The sequence below is a fragment of the Oryx dammah genome, unplaced genomic scaffold, assembly GCF_014754425.2.
Source record: "Oryx dammah isolate SB20612 unplaced genomic scaffold, SCBI_Odam_1.1 HiC_scaffold_18, whole genome shotgun sequence".
NCBI lineage: Eukaryota > Metazoa > Chordata > Mammalia > Artiodactyla > Bovidae > Oryx > Oryx dammah.
In genome coordinates this window covers 67,253,949-67,267,117 of record NW_024070202.1, presented here as the reverse complement: position 1 = coordinate 67,267,117, position 13,169 = coordinate 67,253,949, and the positions used below count along the sequence as shown (strand labels likewise).

Below are 13,169 nucleotides of genomic sequence, written 5' to 3'. Positions count from 1 at the left end.
CGCGGCCCCCTGCGGCCTCTCTGGCACCTCTGGGTCCGGCTCCCCGGGCCAGTGTTCCACCCGCCCAGCAGTCCATAGCCGCCTCCTCCAGCCCCCGTCGCAGGAGCTGTCAAGCTCGCAGCCGCTGAGCCAGCCCCGGAGCTCCCGCGTCTCCTCTCCTTCCTTTGTGTGCGCGCGAGAGGAGTTGGGGCGGAGGGAGAAGGGGGAGGTCGCTCTGTCTGTCTGTCTCCCGCTGCCTTTGCCCGGGCAGCTTGAAGTGCCGCCGGGGAGGAAGGGAGCCCACGGGGAGGGTGCGGGGAGCTGGTGGAGGGACTGTGGGCCGCCCGGGAGCCCGGGTCCCAGCCGCGCTCTGGGAAGCGCGGACCGCAGCTGGGGCTGGGCTGGAGGCACGATTCGTCCGCTCCGGCCGCCCCTCGGCCTCCCTCCGCGCCCACCTACCCCCGACACCCGGAGAACAGCGTGCGAAGGCGCCGAGAGGGACGGAAACCACAAATAAATAGCGGCGGCAGCAGCGCGTCATCTGGCGGAGCAGGAAGTGCAGGCAGAGTCCGGAGGCTGGTGCTTTCTGCGCGTCCCCCGGACTTTGCCATGGGCTGGGGGCCGCGGAGGCTGCAAGCGGCCGGGCCAGGGCAGCGGCGGCGGCGTCCGCTCCGGGGCTGAGCGAGAAGCGTCGCGCGGAGCGCACGGAGATGGCAGCGTCAAGCAACTCCAGCCTGTCCGGCTCCTCGGTGTCCTCCGGTGAGTTTCAGCCCATCGGGAGCGGCTGCCCCGCTGGGTGTCTAGTCCCCTGCCCGCGCCCCGCACTCTGGGATGGAGAGAGCCTACCTGTGGCCGTTCTGCCCGCTCTCCCGGAGTGAGGGCAGGCGGCCGCTGTGACACTTGTTTGGCTGGCCGGCACCCTTGGGCGCCCACTGCACCTTCGCGCCTGGAGTCTGACAGCGCAGAGGTGGGAGAGCGGGGGCGCCCTTGGTGTGCAGAAGTAGGGGTGTTGGGGATTTGTGGAGCAGCAGGCAAGAAGCGAGGCGAGCAGGGCGGGCTCTCACTTTCTAGCGCCACTGAACCAGGGCTGGCGGGTCGGGGAAGGTGAGGGTGCCGCTGGGCGCCCCGACCCTCTGCCTGTGCGGTGCCCATTCCACTGGATGCCCAGATTCAAGGCAAGGGGGAGCAAACCCTCGCTCTTCGCATACTTCATTTTCTTTGTTTGTTTCAGAAATTAGCTCCGTGTAGACGCACGCTTGGTGTATGGGCTTGAGATAGGGATAATACAGGGATTCTGTCATTCTGGTTCTGATTGAAGTTAGAGACCGGCGGTCAAGCCCAGCCTCTGACCACTTGCCCAGTTTCAAGTGTGCGTGTGTATGTGTGTGTGTGATTTTCCTCTGTGGCCTCTTAGAATACATTTGGTAATTTTACTTTCCTGGCATACATTTTTTTTTTCTTTCAAGTGTGGCTGAGCAAAGGAAAGGCTTCTTTCAGCTTTTCTATGGTTGATCAGCGGGTCTAATTTAAGAGAAGAAATCGCTAATGAATCTGAAGGAGTAGGAATCAATAGCAGCAGACCCTCTGGATTCTGAGTATGACAGGTTTCTAATCAGGATGATGCATTAGGTAGAATGCTTCTACCGCTCTGGTCATTGAAAACTTTAATGACAAACCCTAAAGGGATAGCTGACAAGACATTTACTGTAGTTTACAGTATTCAAGGGTCAAGAAGGTCTTGAAGTCCTAATGGAAATACTCAATATATCAATATTGTATTAATTTCTATTGTGTGTCCGCTTTAAATTATTACTCCAAAAATTAAACTCAGAGAAAGAAACGTTCTATTGGAGGCATTGGACAGCAAGCCAGGCATTAAGGAACCCTATCTCTAGATGTGTGACTAATTAAATCATGAATGCAAGGTGATTTGACTAAGGTGCAGTTGTGACATGGAACAAGGTGATTACTTGAAAGTCATCTATTATCTTTTTTGGCAGGTTTTAGTTCCAGTGAAATAGCACTTTCTTTTTTGATCATTATCAACTGATGAAAAGCGCAGTGTTGTTACGTGTACAAGGTAGTCGAAGTTTCTGGTAGTAGCAGCCAATGGGGCAGAACAGTCATATCTTATTAAGAGCAGCAACAAGTTGACCGACTGCCTGTGGTTTTAATTTTCTGAGAACTCAGCAAATGCTACAGCTTATTTTTAGTACCCTCAAACCACTGATGCTGCTTTTCAATTCATTTTGGTTGACTAACATTGAATTTAAAATACAGTGATGTTGGCTTATGGTTAACATATGGTTACCCCTCTTTGAAAATGACCCACAAGATGAACTGGTGGGAGAGTGGTAATGAAGGGAAAGAAGACAAGAGAAAGGACAATAAGGCAGTTTTATCATATGATTTACTGGTGTATGAATTACAGGTGCTGTGGCATCTGAATTTTCAGATCTTGATGAAATATCTCCTTAAGCTTAAGGAGCCTTATTGAAAAACCTAACTCAGCCTTAGGAAGAATACATGGGTTTGAAGCAGCACAGTATAAGCTTTAAATGACGTTAACTGCTTTGTAGATAGGATAGAGATGCGTGTGAAGGTTCTATTATATTTTTTGCTTTAGTTACCACTGTTTTAAATCCTAATGAAAACTGAGAGATAACAGGAAAGCTGAGATTCAAAAAGTGGGCGGGGATATGTTGTTTAACATGAATCAATCTAGCCCATGAACTTATATTGGCTAATTCACCAATTAATCAGGTACTGTGTCTTGAAAAATATGAGAACCAGAATTCTCTTTTTAAGCACACTTACCATCATGTGGATCATGAATAATTCAGAAAACACAAGCAATTCACACCTGTGAGAAGTGTTGGGCAGGAAAGAATAGAGCTTGTTTGTGATGGCAGCTGGGTTCTCAGGCAAAGGTCAGAGTCTGAGAATAGAGGGCACTTCATCAGTCTATTAATCACTGTTTTTTCTATAGTAGGTGGACCTACTATGTGCCAGACCTCAGGTTAGCCTCAGCCTCAGCTTCAAGGAGGTTTAAGTGTTGAAAATAATTTAAGGATTCTTTAGAGCTTCCCTGGTGGCTCAGATGGTAGAGAATCTGCCTGCCACGGAGGAGACCCAGGTTCAGTCCTTCGTCAAGAAGATCCCCTGGAGAAGGAAATGGAAACCCACTCCAGTATTCTTGCCTGGAGAATTCCATGGACAGAGGAGCCAGGCAGACTATGGTGCATGGAGTCTCAAAGATTTGGACCCTGCTAAGTGACTAAGGCACATACCCCTCTTGCTTTGAAGCTTTGTGATATTGTTCTTGAGTTTGGCTCCACCAGTGGATAAGTTGGGGTGTGTTATTTAACTTCTCCAAGCCTCAGTTTCCTCATCTAATGCTAATAATAGGAACTATTTCATAAGAATGTCATGGCGATGAAATGAGGTAATGTGTATAGAGCGTTTAGCATAGGGTGTGGCACTTAATGAATGCTCAGTGTGAATAAAGTTTGTTCCTTGGAGGAAGGAAAAAATTAAATGCGTTCACTGGCTCAGACTGTAGGTACAGAAGTAAGTCCAACACATATCAAATCTGCCTCTTGCATTGCATGTTAGATTTGGTCTTGAGGTTTGAGCTCCATTAAACAAGCATTTATTAAGTTTCTTTAGGCTTCAGGCATAATCCCCAAGTGTTTGGAATAGAAAGATGAATCAAGACCCTTTCCCTCCCCATCCAGCAGCAGAGATGGACAAACAACAATCTATACTCTATTTTGAGAAAATGAGTTATGGGGAGGAGAGTACAGGGAGGAGACAGATGACCTCAGTTGTGAGGGATCAGTAGGGGTGACTTATGACTTGGACCTTGAAGGATGAGTGGGATGTTTTCAGAAAACAGTGTGCAGGAAAGGCATTTTAGGGAGAGGGATGATCTTAGGCAAAGGCCTGGAGATAGGGAAGTTCATAGCCTAATTTTCAACTTCTTAGGGCTATTCATCTGTTTTTTTGGTGGTTCCTCTTCTCTGGACAGTTATGATTATAGGCCCATCAACAGCCTCAATCATGGAGCTGCCAGATCACTCAAGGCTGCTGCTGCGAGAGGATTTTTTTCTGTTCAGGTAGCAGTGGGTTTGATGGTACAACTCTCCACACCTCAGGATATATTTGAGCAATTGAGCACTAAGAAGGTAACAGTGGATTCTGCAGTCTCCAGCATATGGAGAGGTGAACTCGAATAGAATACCGTGGGTAAACTTCTCTTAGAGGAATAGCTGTGGGAGGTTTATGTTTGGATGGATTTGTGTGAAGAGTAAAAATCTAACAGTTTACTCAGTATTAAGCTTCACGTTATCTGATTTTCCTGTAAATGTGTTCTTACTTGCTATTGGTGGACCACATCGCCTAAGCATCTCATTTATTCTATATTACCAGCTGGGACACAACAGATGAAATAATCAAGTTAAAATTAATTTTTAAATACATTTTCCGAGAACTATTTAGAAATTTGCTTCTGGAATATTCAATTGTGTATAAAAGAAATTGCTTTGCCTTTGTTTTAATGATAACTGCTGGTAATTAAATTTCACAATCACCTACTTTGGCAGGAAGGTTTGATTATCTTTATTATTTTAAATGGGGGGGTGGGGAGCGGAATCCCTTTTCTTAAACTTTTAATCTAGCCTGTGGTGCTTGATTATATTCTGAAATAAACAATTGTTGATTTGCAAAATACTTTTCTTAATGATCTTGAGTCAGATTTGCTTTTATAATTGAAATAAGAACTTTTTGCGTATTACTTATGTGATCACCAAATGGATAATTTCACAGACGAAAGAAAAAAAAAAACCAACCATAGGTATACATATGTCCCCTCCCTCTTGAACCTCCCTCTCATCTGCATCCCCACCCCACCCCACCCCTCTAGGTTGTTACAGAGACCCTGTATGTATACCTATGGCTGATTCATGTTGATGTTTGGAAGAAACCAACAAAATTCTATAAAGTAATTATCCTTTAACTAAAAAATAAATAAATTTTAAAAAAGAAGAAAAATCAACTCAAGTAAAGTAATAGATAAAGAAACTTTGAGATGTTTTTCAGTAACTGAACAAGGTAAAAAATTAAATATTAAAAGGATTCTTGGGATAAGAAGTTAAGATTTTGAGAAAATAAATGGACTGGATTATAGAAATGAAATTGACAGGGACTTTTGAAATTAAAATGCAAATATTAATAGAAAAAAAGTAAAACTCAGTGTTATATGCGGTCTTTGAAACTTTAATTGGGAAAAGAACATTCCTGAATGGACTGAGGGATTTATTTTTCCAGATTCTTTACAACAGTAATTCGGGCCAAGGAAATAATGCCATTTTCTGCTGTCAAACTGGTGTTGATCCTAGAAATGATAAATAGGAATTTTCATTACTTGTTACTGATGACTCACAACCAGTGGCATATACAAATCTTTCACATTCCTAGATTCAAAAGGCAAAACTGAACTGTAATCATGCTGCCAAGACTTATATAGGTGTAATTAGAAACTCCATGGATCTAATACTGCAAAACAGGATATCTTTGTTGAAACAGAGAAATTCACATTAAGAAGTCTTCTATACCTTTAAACTAAAGAAATATTCAATTATGTGTAAGCCAAATATCTTTACCTTTGTTTTAGTGTTAATTGCTGGTAATTTAATCTCAATTACCTAGAATGGCAGGAGGATTTGGTCACTTTTATTTTAAATCGTCGTGCACAAAAAAATTGCAATTTCAAAAACATTGCAAATTTGCAAAGCTGAGAATGAATCCCCTGAGAGAAATCATTTACTGATGAAAGCTATTGTTTTTTTGCTGTTTTTCTGGTGACCTTTCCACACCTCATCTTAACTTACTAGATTCTCACTGTCCTTTGTGGTACCTGAGATGAAAGTGAAAGTGAAGTCGCTCAGCCGTGTCCGACTCTTTGCGACACCATGAACTGTAGCCTACCACACTTCTCTGTCCATGGGATTTTCCAGGCAAGAGTACTGAAGTGGGTTGCCATTTCCTTCCCCAGAGGATCTTCCCAACCCAAGGATCGAACCTGGGTCTCCCGCATTGTAGGCAGACACTTTACCATCTGAGCAACCAGGGAAGTTCAACCTGAGATGAACCAGTGATATAGAATCTGAGAGGAAAGGCGGCTCTTCCTAGGCATAACAGCTTTTTTGCAGTGTTTGACAAGGGCCCACTGATCTGTGTACTTTTGCTAAAATGCCAGATGCCTCCCCTGTTCCCACTAATCCCTTGAAGAGTTCTGAATGACCTTCTCTTTGGGGGTCAGCTTTGGGGGGATGCAAACCCCCGGTATTTTCCAGGCCAGTCTATGCAGGGTTTCACTGGACAGTGTCCTCTGTGCTGCCACCTGGGGCTTGGCCAATGTCTGTCCTGCTGAAGGCCGTCTGCTGCCCTGCAGGGTGCCTGTTTTCACACAGTGGTGAAGATAACCGGACTTTGGGATTGGAAAACCTGAGCAGTGTCATCTTGGTATGGTTTGGGGAAAGGTTTTGGGCCAGAAGATCAAGATTCCTGCCAAGATAGTTAGATACAGAGAAGGCAAAAGGAACCTAATGATAGACCTAAGATTAATGGCACGCAGCTGTCACTTATCCATGATTTATCTTTTATGAATGTGTTCACATTTCATGGCTCCTAAAATATGTCATTGAATTTTCAAAATGAATGGCTCCTTCCCTCTTTTCCTCTCTTCTTTGTTCTTTCTCCCTTTTTCTTTTCTCATCTGTTTTTATGTTGGTCAGATTGCTATTTAGAGATGTTTCAGAAACCCTGCCTTTGGTCTACTTTCCTGTTAATGGTTCCCGAATCCTCCGGGCAACTTGCTGCTTCTCTTTCCACTGGCTCAGTGGGGAAAGGAGCTGCTGTGCTGTTTCTGGATCACATGGATTCTGGTCACAGGGTCAAGATGGACATGTCCATCTGTGGTGCAGCTTCAGGGCTGTGACAGAGCTCACCCCTCATGTGTCTCAAAGTTACTAACAAAAGCAGAGGTTTGTTTAAAGTCTCCATAGTTAGAGGAAACCCAGGTAGAAATGTGTTGGACCCACACACAATCTGCTCTGCCAGGCCACTTGGGGTCTGAGTCTGAAAATGGAATGTGTGTACCAGGGAAGAGCTATTCACCAGAAGATTGTGCAAATAACCTGCCTCTTCCTTCAGTTACTAGAAGTTGAACACCTTTGTGGGGACTGGTCTTCATATATAGTCTTTACAGTGTGGCCTTATGACAGCATGGCCTTGCTTCAACAGTCACCCATGTCACCCAGCTTCAGCCCATTCACAGAATCACCTTAGCAGTTTAGAGTGTTATCTTCAATCACCCAATGTCTGAGTTCCAACAGACATTCTCTAGAAAGGTGTTCAATTACTAACCTTGTTTAAAATGTCATCATCACCACAGATCAGAGGGGACATTGTTATATTCCTGGAATTGAGATATGTATTACTCACATACTGTGCAGGCCACCAATCATCCCTTGCCCTGGTGGCCTGTGGAGGAGAATGCTTTGCTGAGGAAAGAGGCTGGATGCCACTGGCCTGGCAGAACTGCTAGGTCTGGAGAAACAATCTGCTCCCTTGAGCTGGAGAGAGATCCCACCTTCTGAAATATGCCTACATTAGATGTTGTAGGAAGAGCCCTAAATGTGGAATCAGAAGATTCTGGACATTTAAGCCTTTAGCTGGGGCACCTACCCTCTTAACCAAGGGTCTTAAATCCTGTCAGAACTGTTAAGCCCTTTACCAGGACTCTTAAAACATTAATCAAGGCCCTTGAACCCTTTACAAAGCTCCTAAAGCCTTTACATCGGCCCTTTGACCAGATATTTAACCAAACCAACCAGCTAGCTATGTGGCCTTTGGTGAAGTTAGCTCCTCCGAGCCTTATATGTCTTGCTGCAAACTGCAGTTGTGACAGCCTGTTGCCTGGAGTTGAGGTGAGCATCCCCAGAGGTGAGAGAGCATCCTCTCCGCAGACCTGGTCAGCACGCCTGCTTATTAGAGGCCAAGTATCTCTCTTTCCTCTCTCCTTCCCTTAACATCTCTGAGCCCCAGTTCTCTTGGCTATAAATCAGAAATAGAGATACCTGACGAATTTATCCCACAGGGCTGTCTTTGCTGAGATTGTTTGGGAAAACACTTAGTAAACTGTAAAAGCAACTGACATGACCAGGTGGCTGCTATGTGTCGTTCTGTGTACATTATCTCACATATTTCTCTGAGGTAGACGTTATATCCCATTTTGTAAACAGAGAAATAGGTTCAGCGAGGGCATAGGGCTTAGATTTGAGGTAATAGGATTGAAGCAAAGTCTTGCTCATTTTAAAGAGTGTGTGCTTCCCTTTTGAAACATGAGGAACTGGTTTGTTTCTGTCTCTGTTCACAAAAGTTGCTGACATTAGAGTTTAATGTCATGGTTGACAGAGCAAATACAGTTATATTCTTATGCTTTATTTTGTTGCCCCCCAGTAGTTATCCAGACCGTCACCTCAGTTTGACCAAAGCTCATTCTCACGAGTAATATGAACTGGGAGATGTTACCAAGTCAGTACTCTGTAGAGTGAACACCTAGGAAACGGCTTGTATCTGTGCTTGAGAATAGTCTTGCAAGGTGAAGGGTATATTAGGTGTTCATTGTACTATTTTTGCAACTTTTCTAGAGGTTTGAAAATTTTCTCAATGCAAAAAAAAAAAAGGGTGCAAATAAAGGAAAAGTGCTACTCAGCATTCAGTTGGTTTTCTTCACTGGCATTACAGAAGCATTGTTTTTGTGTGAGGATATAAGTCCCCTTATCAATTCATGAAGCTCCCGGATTCTGAACCGTCAGGCAGCAGAATGTCTATCCCTTAGTTTATATCTTAAGTGAATATATAAAGGAGCTGAAATTATAGAAGGTGTTCAGATAGACCACATACAACTTCTGCCTGAGAATTTTTTTTTTTTCCTACCCCCTGAACTGGATTGACTTAACATTTTATTGTAGGTTTGGACCAAAGGCAGACATTGGTTGTTTAGAAGATTCTGGCATTTGTATAAGGAAGAATCAGGATCTAAGTAGCTCCAGGAACTGCCTGCCCAGTGCCACTCGGCTAGTTGGTGGTAGAGCTGAACCCATAGTTGGTGGTAGAGTATGGACCCATATTTTCAGAACATTGATCCTCCATCCTTCTTACTGGCTCGTCCTAAAGAGTAGTATCATCCTTACAGAATTTCTCACAGACATTTTTTTTCTGACTTTGTAAGGCCATTCTATGTAATTATTTTTTTCAAAAAGGAAATCATCAAGTGCTTTGTATTTTAAATGGGCCTAAGAACTCAAGGCTGTTGTGTCCATAGAGGCAGAGACTTAAGTGGTCTGATGTCTGCTTTAACTATGTATAGTTATGCTGTCCAATATGGTAACCACTAACCACATATAGCTGTTTAAATTTTTTTTAAAATTCAGTTCCGCAGTTGTCCTAGGGACATTTCAAGTGCTCAGTAGTACACATGGCTAGTGGTTACCACATTAGACCGTGCAGAAATGGAACATTTTCACGGTTATATAGAAGATTCTGTTGGGCAGCGGTGTCAGTAGTTCTAAGACAGGGACCTTACTAATGTAAAATTAGTTAGCTAGGGATAGAAAATTTGATTAAATGTTCTTCCTTTCTTGTGTTTGCTTCTTATGCTGCTTTGGTTGTATTTTACTAATTTTGCAAATTGTTTTTTTTAAGTAATTTTTTCATAACTTTGAGGCAAGCTGTGGAACGACAGATGGAATATGATGTTGGGGAAAGTAATTAAAATGTTTGTAAACCTTACTAGTCCTGAAGTTTGATTTAAGCTTTTTTAAAAAATGGTCTGTCATTTCCTTAATGGGAACTCTACTCCTTTTTGAAATAAACCCACAGTGAGTTGTAATTTCATCCTCAAAGAGGAAAAAAATGCCTTTATCCAGAAGAAGTTTGGATCTTATAATTGTGTTTCTTCCCCCAAATCATAAAGAAAATAGGAAAACTGTGAATGTGTGGACTGAGGTTGCTAAGTGGCATATTTAAGATATGCTATTTAAAGGAGATTTTCTACCACCCTGACCCACAATAAACCATTTGCCTAGAAGTGTTTTGCTTCTGCAAAAGGCCCATACAGGGCAAAGAAAACACACTGATTTTTAGAAGATAAAGTTAGCTTTTGGAATTTATTCTAACTGGGAGGAAATGTATGCAAATAAGGTGCAGGAACATGACAGCTCCTACGGAAAGGAAACTGCCCCCTTCTTGAACTTCTGTTACCATCTTCAAGTTCAACCAAAAAATGGAAAAGTGGAGGGTTATCTTTAAAATGTCAAACTACTGTCAAGAAAGAGGTGGATATTGAGATTCGGCTACTAGATTCAGAAACCGTACTAGCCAGAGGCAGGTGACATGCATGGCTTATTCTTTATTGACATAACTCAGATCACAAATTTTGGGTGATATGAATCACAGAATCACTTGGGTAATAACTTTATGTAGTTCTTTTCTCATCAGAAACCCAGTACCTAGACTTCATCATGTCCCATCACTGCCTTCTGTACCCTCAGTCCTGGCTGTGCACTGTCTTCTTCAAGAAAAGGAAACCTAGCTCTTTCTAGTTATTTCACATAATGCCACTCTAACGATATAAAGTGCTTTTTCTTAAATAATTTTGCTTCTGAAGAATAAACCCGAGTGAGATCAATTAGGGGACAGCAGGTAAGCAGGAAGCAGGGAGCATGGTTTTGAGGGTAAATCTGAGGCATCTACTAGAGGGTGAGGGCTGCAACGCTACCTCTAAGGGACTGATTCTCCACCTAGACTGGTAGGATCCAATATGGCAGCCACCTGGGCTATTTAGCCCTTGAAATTTGGCTAGTCTGAGATGCTCTGCAAAGTGAAATACACATCACAATTGAACAGTTTACAAAACAAAGAGAAGGTAAGATGTCTTATGAATAACTTTGTTATATTGATTATATGTTGACATGATAACATTTTTGGATATTAGGTTAAAGAAAACTTATTAAAAAAATTAATTATACCTGTTTATTGAAAATGTTTAATGTAGCTCCCAGGATATTTAAAACTACATATGTGGCTAATATTATATTTGAACCAGACAGTACCGGTCTGGACAGCTTCAGCCTTTATCACAGAATCTACGATACAAAACCTGCTGATTGACTGATCAGAGGCTCTCACAGTTGCCATCCTATCCACTTTCCAGGCCAGAAACATACCCTGTCTCCCCTGACGTCCAGTTCAACCCTGATTCTCAACACCCTATTTTGGTTTAGTCTCAGACATTGCAAGGTGTCCTTAATTTTTCTGGGTCCGTACAGTGATTTTGAAATGAAATGCTATTGAGAGGGACAGGTTGAGATTTTCATCCACTTCTTGTTTATATAGGTTTTGTGCTTTATTTTTTATTTTTGGTTTTTGCTTCACTATGATTCTAGACTTTACATATTTATTTGTGAGTTTTATGTATACCCCTCATTCCAAAGCCATCAGTGTGATAAAGCTGTGAAATTGAAAAGAGAAACTGAGAGAACAAGGAACACATTTTGTCTTGACCTGAAGCTTCTTGTCATGAGTATGCATGTGTGTATATATACACACATGTACATAATGATGTATGTCTGTGTGTGTGTGTGTGTGTCTATACAGAAAGCAGAAGTAGATTGGGTTTCAAACAAAAGTTATTTTCAACCAAATATATAAGTTAATATCCATGGAAATGAAAAGTCAAACCTAGCATTACCTTTAGTAATGAAACAATTCACTTGGGATTTGGCTAATGATGTGCAAATACTAATACACATAATTTGGCTGCCTAATATTGATTTAAGTTGTTCATTCAAATTCATTTTATTACAGAAAAATGAGCCATTTTGTTTTACAGTGTTTGTCGCTGCAGTCAGTGAGATCGTAAAAGCATGTTTATTGGGTAAATAATACTCTTTTGCTGACTTTCTGATGCAAGGAGAACCTTGTGATGACTCCTTCAGAAAGTTCTGTGAGCTCGTAAGGTTCTGGTTGGGGGCCTGGTTAATTCAAGCCAAGTGTCCTCTGGTTATCTCCCTCATGATCAATATCTGGGGTTGAAGGTACTGTCAGTGACCTGGGCACAGAGGGTTTTGTTTACATGTGATGTTCATATGCCTGAGGGTTGAACTTTGTCCATGCGAGAGCCCTATGTTTGTTTTAAGCAAACTAACCCACATGCTTTTTTTTTAAAAAAAAAAAGATCAAGTGTGAGTTCTTCTTTGGGGGGGAAAAGCATTTGACAGGGGCTTTGTCAACTCTTTTGAAATAATATCAGATTCAGATTAGGAGCATAACCACAACAAATCCTTGGGAATTATGAGCGGAAGACATGATTTAGAACTAGACAATGTAATTTGTCATAACATGATAATTGCCATAGTACTTATTTGTTTCTATATTCTAACTCCAGGAATAACAGTAAGGGGTATTTTGTAAAAATGCACAGCAGTCTTTCAGGGAAGAAATGCCCTGCAGATATCTTATTTTTCACAAATAGCTGAGTGTAAATCTGTCATTTAGGAATTCATGTAAACATGTTCCTGAGAGCATATGTAGTTTTAGCTTGTGCCTCTTCTTATAGTAATGAGTTCCATCCATTTTCTGTTCCCAGAGTGGACTTGTATTTCTTTTCATTGCTTTAAATGTAACTCTCTGAGACTTATTTCTAATGCTTATTCTTGACTTTGTAAATAAATGTGGGTTCATGTAAATCCTGAACTTCAAGGGTTCTGTGTCTTGTATCACATGCTGTGAAGTTGAAGATTCAGCCCAAACACTAGCACCACTGGCCGTGCTAACTTGAATTTCCATTTCCTCATCCATAAAATGGGCTAATAATACTTGCTGTAGAATCAAATGGGAACATGCCTGTGAAAGAAACTTGAAATTTAAAAATTTGTGAACAAAACATCTAGTTTCTTGAAGTTCCCATTCTAATAGATTGCTTTCCTGTGTGCTAAGTGATCACCCAGAATTCACGATCATCTAATATACCTGGAAAAATCTCTTCTAAATATATTATCTTACTCTCTTCAAAAACCTTTCAAAACCTTGCAGCGTAATCCCACAAGTTTAGAATTTCTCCA

The 13,169-nt window shown here is 42.0% G+C and overlaps 1 protein-coding gene across 1 annotated transcript in view; it reads left to right on the top strand.

Annotated features, from left to right (window-relative positions):
• Window positions 1-213: 213 nt before the first annotated feature.
• Window positions 214-13,169, top strand: part of CHN2 (chimerin 2) — a 341,136-nt gene continuing 328,180 nt past the window's right edge. The window contains exon 1 of the mRNA XM_040259709.1: window positions 214-738. Within this exon, the coding sequence (XP_040115643.1) occupies window positions 690-738 (49 nt within the window). The 5' untranslated portion in view covers window positions 214-689. The remainder of the gene's footprint in view (window positions 739-13,169) is intronic.